Source organism: Cyprinodon tularosa, unplaced genomic scaffold (genome assembly GCF_016077235.1).
Source record: "Cyprinodon tularosa strain WSP-4 unplaced genomic scaffold, ASM1607723v1 ctg11, whole genome shotgun sequence".
Lineage (NCBI taxonomy): Eukaryota > Metazoa > Chordata > Actinopteri > Cyprinodontiformes > Cyprinodontidae > Cyprinodon > Cyprinodon tularosa.
In genome coordinates, this window is record NW_024037893.1 from 193470 (window position 1) to 205026 (window position 11557).

At 37.7% G+C, this 11557-nt stretch overlaps 1 protein-coding gene across 4 annotated transcripts in view; it reads left to right on the top strand.

The window, feature by feature from the left end:
- The window catches only part of sfmbt1 (Scm like with four mbt domains 1), a 31811-nt gene extending 21265 nt beyond the window's left edge, over positions 1 to 10546 (top strand). The window contains exons 12-21 of one of the 4 annotated variants that reach the window (XM_038294535.1): positions 2059 to 2172; positions 2308 to 2350; positions 2437 to 2507; positions 2605 to 2744; positions 3750 to 3859; positions 4173 to 4348; positions 4950 to 5128; positions 5220 to 5444; positions 9685 to 9813; positions 9934 to 10546. In XM_038294535.1, coding sequence (XP_038150463.1) covers positions 2059 to 2172; positions 2308 to 2350; positions 2437 to 2507; positions 2605 to 2744; positions 3750 to 3859; positions 4173 to 4348; positions 4950 to 5128; positions 5220 to 5444; positions 9685 to 9813; positions 9934 to 10074 — 1328 coding nt within the window. In that variant the 3' untranslated portion in view covers positions 10075 to 10546. The remainder of the gene's footprint in view (positions 1 to 2058; positions 2173 to 2307; positions 2351 to 2436; positions 2508 to 2604; positions 2745 to 3749; positions 3860 to 4172; positions 4349 to 4949; positions 5129 to 5219; positions 5445 to 9684; positions 9814 to 9933) is intronic. The other 3 variants (XM_038294554.1, XM_038294545.1, XM_038294563.1) reach the window with 3 other exon arrangements.
- Positions 10547 to 11557: the final 1011 nt, after the last annotated feature.

An 11557-nucleotide genomic window follows, 5' to 3' on the forward strand; every position in this document is an offset into this window, starting at 1 on the left:
TTGCAACATATTTAAAAAAAGAAGAAAAAGCCACAAAGGGGAGAAAATCCATATTTTGAATCCATACAGTTGGATTATGACGTCTTCCCTCACGCACTAAAAGCACTTTCTGTAATATTAATGAAAGTGACAATAAGAAACAAAAAGTTTAATTAAGCTGTTATTATTAAGGCTTATTTTTACAAAAAGAAATCAATTACAAGGTTTAAACAAGCAAAGGTATATTTAGCACTAGGAGTGTAAATCACATCCATCATGGCGATTCGATTCAGTATCGATTTCCTGACCAAACGATTCGATTATTTTCGATACTCAAGAATACACCACGATAGGATTCGATTTGATTCGATTAATCGGTTAATTTTTTTATTTTTATTTTTTTACACCTAACAGGCTAAACAAAGTTTCAAGTTTGAAATAAATCAATGAAAGCTGTAATATAGTTATGCATTTTATTTTATTTTTTAGAAACAACGGCAAATAACAGAAGTAGAAAAGTTGCAACAAAAAATACTGCAAAAATACTGCAGAAAATCAGTGCAATGAGTGCAATGCAAAACCTCAGCTCCAGATGTCCCCTCCACAGACGCTCTGCTGCACCTCTCCCAAATTGTAGCTGACAGCAAACAGGGCCGCAGACAGGAGGCTGGCTTGTTTTGTTTTTATGACCGAAATTGCGGAAAACAACTCGTGAAGTTTGAGCTGCTAGAAGAGCGAGGTGCTCGAGAACACTGGGACCCTTTTTCCACCTGGATCTCCGCTCTTTTTGGCCCTCATGTCCCTACGTCGTCGGACTAAACTCGGCCCCACTTCCTCGCCGCCTCAGCCGTATCTAGACCCACAGTGTGTAGCCCAGACCACGTTTCAATATTGAGCATCATTTAAAAATGTCTGTGTCAAGCTCACTGCAACACACTGCTGCAGGAGTATAACCAGGAAGCGCGGTAGGAGGGCAAAATAGTTTTAGTGCCACCGCAGCAAGGGAGGGAGAATTACGCCCAGGAGCAAATGGATAAAAATAGACCGGAGGAATAAAAAAACATGAATCGATTCTCTTTCGGACGTGTCGATGCATCGGATCGTCGGCTGTTGGATCGATGCATCGATAAAAAACGATTATTATTTACACCCCCATTTAGCACACATTCAGCTCCAGTAAAAACATTGCTATGTTATAACTCTGTATTTTCCTCAGAAAAATATTGATTACGATGGCTAAACTATCAGCCATGGATGGCCAGAAGGTTATGCAGGTTCATCTAAGGGGAAGGATTGGTTGAAGGGTTTAGTTAAAAAAAATTTTTGGCCTATTATATGTTAAAATGCATATCATAACTTGCTTAATGGTGCTCCATACAGAGCTATATCCTCGCTGTCATCTTATCAAACATACTTTTGTCTTATGGGAAGCTTCTCTGTGACAGAAATGTCTAAATTCAGGCTGAATTGACAGCAGTAAAATGATCCTGCCTAGAAAGCGGGGACCAGTTTAGCCCAGCTCCGCGACCTCTGATGTTTTTGGAATAATTATGGCCTGGAAGTGCTTAGATTCAGAGGTTGGTTCCAAAGGGCTATCCCCAGCATGTGCCTGGCCATGCGCCAGGGTTCCCCCTCCAGCAAAATACAAAGAGGCATGGTGTGCTGCTTTCTAAATTTAAGGCTATTTACTTACATTTATAATTTGCATTCACTTAACTGAGACGTTTAGCTGTGATCTAAAATGAAAACACTTGAAAGATGACAGAAAAGGTTTTATTCATTTTTTATTTACACTTTTTAGTGAAAAAAACTGATATCTTCTTCTAATCTAATCCTTATAGTAGCTGACCAGCTGTTTGTATGTTCCTTTTGTTATTTTGATTAATTATGCTAGGTAAAACACTGAACAATGAATCATTTTAGCCTCAGTTTAAAATAAATAGAACCTGATTTTTTTTTTTTTTATGTTTGGGTGTAATAAATGACGTCCAGCATTACAGGAGCAGAGTTTGCGGTTTTGTTTCTATGATGCGTGTGTCTGGAAGGGATGAACTGACATCGTTGCATGTGGTTTTATAGGTCTGAAGCAGCCAATGCCAGAGCTGATAGTTCACGTGGATTCACTCGACATTTTCCCCGTCAGCTGGTGTGAGACAAACGGCTACCCTCTGGTTTACCCCATCAAGCCCTCAGGTATACAGCATGAGTCATCACAGAAGCTTCTCCTGATCATTATCCAGCTGATGTTAAAACACAGAGTGACTCTGTGTAATATTTAACCTGTTGCATCTTTGTGTTTGATTTTGTTTTTTGTTTTTTTTTTACTAGTAGAGAAGGAAAGAAAAATTGCTGTTGTGCAGCCTGAGAAACAGTGAGTATAAAAGCAGAATATTATATATCACCAACTGGTGTGTCAACTTCTAACTGATTTTTTTATTTTTCTTTCCCACATTACAGCAGAACTCCCCCCAAGTCCTCCTCACCTGATGCTGTCAAACAGCAGATGGCCAATCAGTCTGAGGCGGGTGGTGAGTATGTCTAAGGATTCCCAACTGTGTTGTTTTATTGGCAGATTATCTGTAGTCTGTGGTTGTTTTATCATTGTGGTTTTTTTTTTGGTAACAGGACAGGGGAATGGTAAATACTGCTGTCCAAAGATCTACTTCAATCATCGCTGCTTCTCAGGGCCATACCTTAACAAAGGTCGCATCTCTGAGCTGCCTCAGTTCATCGGTCCTGGGAACTGTGTCCTCGTTCTCAAAGAGGTGAGCTGCGTTTATCTCATCCTGCCTAAAATAAAATGCCTGCTAAAAGAAAAGAACGCTTTTTGTTTGCTTTTTTGTTTTTTAAGCCTAAATGCAAAAATAAAATTTACAATCCATAATGTTTCATTTTTCCTTTAGCTATCTAGATCCAAAACCAAAACACAGCTGTTTGTTGTAGAGATAAAACTAGAGACTGATGAGTTATATCAGAGTTACAGAAACATGTGATCACATGGATATTGCTGAATAAAGCAGTAGCAGTTCTGATTACAATTTCTGGGCATTCTGGGATATATCTGCCTCTTCTGAGGCCTTTCTTTTCTTCTCTTACACTTCGTATACACTTGTTCTCTTACGACCCTCCGCCATTTTCAAAGAACCATGGTGAGAAAGGTGAGCTTCAAGGACTGTCTGAAACCGTAGCTCACTACAGATATAAGCCTGCAAGTGCGCATGTGCAGAAAAAGACACCAGAATGATTGGCAATTAGGAGGATCAATTAGTTAGATGATCCAATAGGAAATAAAAGATAATCCTCTATACCTGTAACTTGTGCAAAATTGGACTTCATTTTTTTTCAGCAATTCAGGAACTTGCTACCACTTAAGTTGCTATTTTTTTTTAAGAAAAGGTAAACCTCATTACCTGCTCATCACACAATGCATCACTGCCAAAACCATGCCAGCTAAAGCGTTTTTTTTTATACGTTAGTGGGAGGTATATTAGTAGACGTTTACAGAAATGCTTAATGAAATAAGATTTTAAAAGCAGTTACTTTTAGTCAGGATGCTACAGCTGGCTTTTGGCATGTACAACTGTTAAGATAAAGTCACTCAGCTGAAAGCACAACACGTTTCTCACAAAATGTTGAGCAACTGTTTTAGCTAACCTCTGGTTAACATTCAATAAAACATTGCTTTCCTAATATCCTTATCATGACTCGCCCAATTACTTTTTTGGGATACTGGGAGTCTAAAGTGTTGTAATTGTTTCCTTTGTTTCCAGGTATTGACTCTGCTGATAAACTCTGCATACAAGCCGAGCCGTGTGCTGAGAGAGCTGCAGCTGGATCAGGAGAGCCGCTGGCAAGGCCACGGAGAGACACTCAAAGCCAAGTGAGGAGAAACGCTCTTTAATCTCAGCTCAACACTCTCAGCTCCTCAGAAAACTTGCTCAAATCACACAAGTGTTCACAGCTGGTGTTTTTGAAGATCTGCATTGAATTTAAAGCTGTAGTTTCACTGATTGCCTTTAGTGGCTTCCTGTTCCAAGTAACTCTGTTCGATCAAGTTAAACCAAACTGGACGAATGGTCGTACATATTTACTGTTTCATTTAGCGATAACTTTTCTACCTTGCAGCACGTTTGTTTGTGGAAGACGTGTAACTATTTTGTCCTCATTTATCAGTATTGTTCTTTGCATATCAGGTATAAAGGAAAAAGTTACCGGGCCACTGTTGAAATTGTCCGCACCGCAGATCGGGTGGCAGACTTCTGCAGGAAGACGTGCGTTAAGCTGGAGTGTTGCCCTAACCTGTTTGGACCTTGCATGGTTCTGGAGCACTGTTCAGAGAACTGCTCTGTTCTGACAAAGACAAAATACAGTAGGTGGTCATTTTCACCATGTGCATATCTTAGATTATTTTACATTTTAAGGCTGGGTGATTAATAGATTTGATCAATTGTTTGATTTTCTTTTTTTCTTTCTGAAGATTTATTTTTTGGAAAACCTAACTATTTTACAAGCATGTTTCACAATTTGTTTGTAATTGCCATTTAAATTACGATCACCCCCAGAGGAAATGATTGAAACTACAGCTAGTTTTAAAAAGTAATAAATGCAATTTGTCTTTTTTCTTTTTATGAAACGTAAGTGAGAAAAAAATAAATAAACCACATTTGCCCAGCCCTGATTGCAGAACTTTTTTACTGAGCTTTACTGAGCAGCAGAAATGTCTGAATTTGTTTTTTTGTTTTTTTACTCAGTGATGTGTCTCTGTTTAGAATTGGAGCAGATTTACAATGAATAAGGATATTATTATTTTTCCAACGTCCGCAGTCTATTTTTATCCAAGCCCATATATTTATTTTCATTAGAAGTTGTAAAAATATCTGTAGTTCTTGTTAATATCAGTCAAATATTTATTTTACACCCCAGGTTTTATACAAAATTTTAAAATTAGCTTTTTGTTTTCCTTTCACTAGCATATTATTGTGGAAAGAAGAAGAGTAAACGTGTTGGCCGTCCTCCTGGGGTTCACACCAACATGGATGGGACAGTAAAGAGGAGAGGCCGGCGGAGGAAGAGGAGGAAGCAGCTTTTTGTCCATAAGAAGAGACGCTCTTCGGCCTCAGTGGACAACACACCAGCCGGCTCTCCACAGGTAAATAAAAGCATGCTTTTTTTATCAGTTCCTTGTTTAATAATCAATTACCCGACCTGTCTTGATTGCCTTTGCTCATCTTTTCCTACAGGGCAGTGGAGAAGAGGAAGACTTGGATGAAGATGACTCCCTGAGTGAAGACACTGGCTCCGAGATGCAGGATGACCTTCAAGATGACTCTGAGCAATCTGTTGAAAAATCTCAGCCCGCCACGCCGTCACCATCTCCACCACCAACACCCAGGCCCTCACGGAGACGCCGGAAACCTCGCTCACCTTCCTTCTCTGATGATGAGAACCATCCTCCTTCACCCAAGGTAACGAGAGTAAAGATATTCTATTTGTTCATATTTAGCAGATAACAAGATGAGAAGAGCAAATTTCAACATATGTTTTGGAATTTTAGCTGAAAAAAAAAAAAAAGCTAAAGGTAGTGGCGAAAAAGAAAAAGAATTTGGAAATGTCTCCACCATGTTTGCTCCTAAGATGGTTTTATGTCTACCATCCTTCCTGTCCGTGTAGGAGACATTTTCTCACAGCATAAGCTCGCCACCATCATGATTCATAATATGGATTATATCTGTGAAATGATGACGATCCATTAAAAACTGATCAGTCTTGTGTTTCTTCTAACAATTTTTTTTTATCTTAAACAGTTCTTTAACATATCTACGAGCTAAAACATTTAATCAAATGAATTGTAAAGAACTGATTATTGAAGAAATCATCAACTGATTTAGTAATCAAACAAAAGTCAACTGGAGTACACAGCTGCTAAAACACGGCATATGTTGAAGGAAACAACAACTCAGAGCTGTAATAAAAGTGTACTAAAAGACATCTTACATTATCAGTTAATGCTCTTGTCAAGCTTATTCTTTTGCTCATAAGCTCGGACTCACGCTGAGACAATGAAATTTAAAAAGGACACATATAAATGGATTTGGATTTGTCACAACAGTTAACCCTGAGCTACAGGCTGGTTAGTCAACATATAAAGGTGCTTTAAGATCCAATTCATGGATCTTAAAGCACCTTTTGCTATGCAGCTGTTCGTAGATTAATGGAAAAAAGTCAACAATATAACTGGTTAATAAAATCATTTTTATTTGCAGTCCTAATCTACATACGATGGTTTCATTTGGGGGGAAAAATGTGTAATTTCCCCGCCATACCTCAGCAACATTCGCATGCCTACTAACTTTTCCTGCATTGTCCCAGCTTGCAGCCCCGCTAACCGATTCATATCAGAATACATCCCATCTCCCGCAATTGCTCTTTCTGCAAAAAAAGTAAATTAAAAAGTACATTTTTTTCTTTCCCTAAATAAAAAAATCAAATTAAACTATAACAAGTGGATTTCTTTTCTGAGAGAACAAATGCATTTACATCCTTCCTGTTATCACTCCTCTGTACCCTATCTGTCCCAGAAATGGGATCCTACCGCCTTACGGCACCTCATTTTCCCGGGCTTTAAATTTATGAATAACTAGTAATTTGGGGCTTTATGTTTACATTTTATAGCACTTTCATATATATAGTGTATAATCTAATGAAAGACACTACTCAAATACAGTGTACTCATATTTTGCTGCATGTCCGATAATGATGTCAGACAAGCAGATAAACTAAGATCATGTGATTTTTATGATAAAAATAAGCTCTTTCAATACTGTAATAACATTATTTATGACGACCTGGGGGAAATATCTGCTCGTGCATGCATATAAGCTCAGCAACATAAAAATTATTGTTTTCAATTGATTATTTAATTTATGCAACCATCAGTTTTATTGAAAGTTAGAAACACCTGATTTTTCTTTAAACATTTCTTTAAAAAACTACTTCTTTTGAAGTGTGACCTAATCCGTGCATTGACATGCATTTTATTTATATATATATATATATATATATATATATATATAGCAACAAGGTATTCATTATTTCCTTTAAATTTAATATTGGTTGTAAAGAAAATGTAAGTTAAATTTCTAACAGTAGAGCAATGCATCATTCATTGGACTTTCAAACATGAGCATTTGCTATTCAGCAGGTAACTCAGTGGGATTAAAGCATACTGTATGTAGTGCGGCTATTTTTTCCCTTTAACCAATTACTAAAAAAATTATTTCTGTCCATTTTAGCAGAGAGTTGTTTAGCTTTTCTGGAAGCGAGTAATGTTGGCTCTGAAGCTACTTATCTGGTGTGATATAGGATGGATTGAGAATCTGTGCTGCAAATGTGGACGCAGGCATTAGCATTGCTAACATCCCTGCTGCTACAACATGAGCTGCTTTGAGATGGATTTAAGCTGGAATACTCCCATTGGAATAACACTTTTTGTGCTGCTTGTGCATCACATTTACAGGTGTATGATACACAGCAAATTGAACACTATAATTAATCAATAAAAATGAAAGCGTTAAAATACCGGCCATATTCAAAACCCTCTATTCTGAAACCTGTTTCAGAGAAATCTTGCTCTTAAGCACCGCATAGCTGCAGCTCTCCCTGATGAAACCAGAGCCCGTTTCAATTGCACATCGCTCATTTAGACACATTTTGAAAACTATGTATAATTTTTTTTGTCTGCTCTACATGTGTCAACTTTTGTCAGTCTTTTACATAAAACACATTGACATTTGTTTTTGTAGAATGACTCCATTTCAAAAACGTTGTGCAGCAGTTTATATTGGTCTGACCTTTTCCCAAATTGTGTCAATGAGGTCATTATTAGAGCATCTAACTCCCAGTATGTCACGTACTTTGAAGTTTGCAAAACACATTAACCTCCAATTCTCCCTTGAAAGGTACTCACAGTCATTTAAAAAAACTTTTCTAGATAGTATGACTCAAGCAGTTTATCTAGCAGGGAGTACAGGTGCTGGTCATAAAATTAGAATATCATGAAAAAGTAGATTGATTTCAGTAATTCCATTTAAAAAGTGAAACTTGTATATTATATTCATACATTACATACAAACTCATATATTTCAGATGTTTATTTTGTTTAATTTTGATGATTACAAATGACAACAAATGAAAATCTCAAATTCATCATATCAGAAAATTAGAATATTACTGAAGACCAATAAAAACAAAGGATTTATAGAAATGTTGGCCAACTGAAAAGTATGAACATGAAAAGTATGAGCATGTACAGCACTCAGTATTTAGTTGGGCCTCCTTTGGCCTGTATTACTGCAGCAATGCGGCGTGGCATGGAGTCGATCAGTCTGTGGCACTGCTCAGGTGTTATGATAGCCCAGGTTGCTCTAATAGTGGCTTTTAGCTCTTCTGAATTGTTGGGTCTGGTGTATTGCATCTTCTTCTTCACAATACCCCATAGATTTTCTATGGGGTTAAGGTCAGGAGAGTTTGCTGGCCAATTAAGAACAGGGATACCATGGTCCTTCAACCAGGTACTGGTAGCTTTGGCACTGTGTGCAGGTGCCAAGTCCTGTTGGAAAATGAAATCTGCATCTCCAAAAAGTTGGTCAGCTGCAGGAAGCATGAAGTGCTCTAAAACTTCCTGGTATGTGGCTGCGTTGACCCTGGACCTCAGAAAACACAATGGACCAACACCAGCAGATGACATGGCACCCCAAACCATCACTGACTGTGGAAACTTTACACTGGACTTCAAGCAACGTGGATGAAGTGCCTCTCTTCTTTTCCTCCAGACTCTGGGACCTTGATTTCCAAAGGAAATGCAAAATTTACTTTCATCAGAGAACATGACTTTGGACCACTCACCAGCAGTCCAGTCCTGTTTCTCTTTAGCCCAGGCAAGACGCTTCTGACGCTGTCTGTGGTTCAAGAGTGGCTTGACACAAGGAATACGACAGCAGAAACCCATGTCTTTCATACGTCTGTGTGTGGTGGTTCTTGAAGCACTCACTCCAGCTGCAGTCCACTCTTTGTGAATCTCCCCCACATTTTTGAATGGGTTTTGTTTCACAATCCTCTCCAGGGTGCGGTTATCTCTCTTGCTTGTACACTTTTTTTGACCACATCTTTTCCTTCCCTTCGCCTCTCTATTAATGTGCTTGGACACTGAGCTCTGTGAACAGCCAGCCTCTTTAGCGATGACCTTTTGTGTCTTGCCCTCCTTGTGCAAGGTGTCGATGGTCGTCTTTTGGACAACTGTCAAGTCAGCAGTCTTCCCCATGATTGTGTAGCCTATTGAACTAGACTGAAAGACCATTTAAAGGCTTTTGCAGGTGGTTTGAGTTAATTAGCTGATTAGAGTGTGGCACCAGGGGCCATCAATTTTGAACCTTTTCACAATATTCTAATTTTCTGATATGATGAATTTGAGATTTTCATTTGTTGTCATTTGTAATCATCAAAATTAAACAAAATAAACATCTGAAATATATGAGTTTGTATGTAATGTATGAATATAATATACAAGTTTCACTTTTTAAATGGAATTACTGAAATCAATCTACTTTTTCATGATATTCTAATTTTATGACCAGCACCTGTATGTCTGCCCCAGTTATAGGCAAACAGTAAGACAGAAACTCTGACCCAACATATGTGTTTCACCAGACGTCAAAGGCTGAACCTCCTCAGAAGCTGTGTTTGGACACGAGTCCACTGGAGTGGAGTGTTTCTGATGTGGTTCGCTTCATCAGGACCACTGACTGTGCACCTCTTGCAAGGATTTTCTTGGATCAGGTAATGATGCCCCTGAGGAGGCAATTTGAATGAAATTGAAATCAAATGTTTGAGAAATTTTGAGAAAGAAGTCAGAAAGAATGTTGAAGTTTTATCTCGTGTAAAACTGTGCATTTGTAGGAAATTGACGGACAGGCCCTTTTGCTACTGAACCTTCCCACCGTACAGGAGTGCATGGATCTTAAGCTGGGACCGGCCATAAAGCTGTGCCACCACATCGAGAGGGTCAAACTGGCTTTTTATCAACAGTTTGCTACGTAGTCGACGGGGAAAGTTAACAGGACACGGCTGCTTCCTGTTAAGCGATTTAATCCTGTAAAAATGTGGACGTTTTATTTAAATTAGAATTTTTAAATTTTACTTTTGTCTGTTTTTGCTTTTGTTTTTTGTTTTCTTTTTACACTGGAAATCATTTTCCTTTTTTGTATGAATTGCATCCTTTTAAATTAGCTCAAATCTAAGAAGTCATAAATTATTATTTTCGCTTACATAGGGCCACAAAGACATGAAATAACCAAACATTTCACTCCATAAAGTATCAGATGTGAAGCAAATTACTGACAAAAAGATATGAATTGAATATGTGTAAAATGCATCAGATCATATCTTTTTTTTATGGAAAATTACACTAATTTCAAGGACCCTCTGTTTGAATTTCATCTCCTTGATATTTTTTTTCCCTTATACTGTCAAGTAGCCTCTACAAAGATAATCAATATTCTTTACTCTTTCAACACTCAAAAGACTACAGGTGGAGCAGTTAAGGAAAAATATGCATTGAAATCTTTGTGGTGTAATTAATCAATGCAACAGTTGTTTGGGTTTAGCTTTGTCAAAATTTAGGCACAATGTTGTTTAAATTACATTTAGGAGGAAAATTATCTGTTATTTTTTTATAATAAAAGATAAAAATGTCAAGTTTTGTTCCTATGAAAAAAAATTGATTTGTTATTACTATAACTTTGCTCCAAGGATTCTGTATTGCGAGCACAAGTAAAACAAAGCACTGAATGCTGATATACCCAAGTGCATGTTTGTACAGTGTACATACTCAAATCTTTTAGTAAAACAGGGTTATTTGGCAAAAAAACTGCCTAAGCAATGTGTAAATGTCCAAAATATACAGAATAATTTGCACAGAATAGACTTTAACCTTTATGTAAGGGAAGCATAATTTTGTTTTGAAAATAGATACAATTCGCAGCATCAGCAGAATAGTTTTTAGCAAGCAATTGGCAGCTCTAAAATGAGAAGTTCATTAGCAAACGCTTCTGTAAGTTGCTATTTCAAGTAGTTTAAATTGCTATGTGCTTCATTTTGTGTGTGAGAATCCTCAATTGTTTAGTTTGCTTGTAGGTTCCTGTTTTTTTTTTTGTTTTTTTTTTTTGTTTTTTAGAAAAACAGAACAAATGTATGTGTCGTGTAAAACTGCAATAAAGATCAATGAGCCCTGGTAGTCTGTGTGTTGTTTTTTTGGTTTTTTTTTCTCCTGCCTTTTTTTTTTTTTTAGATAAATAAAGGTGCGTTCTGCTGCACCCCTAGTGGGAGGAGTGGTGGCCTAACGGTTAGGGCATAAGCTGGGAAATCCTGAGGTTGTGAATTTGAAACCCACTCCCACAGACTGCCAATCTGGCTCCCTGAGCAAAAGACCCTTAACCCTGCACTGCTCCCCAGGTGCCAAAAATGGCAGCTCACTGCTCCTCAAGGAGATGGGTTAAATGCAGAGAGTGAATTTTGTTGTGCT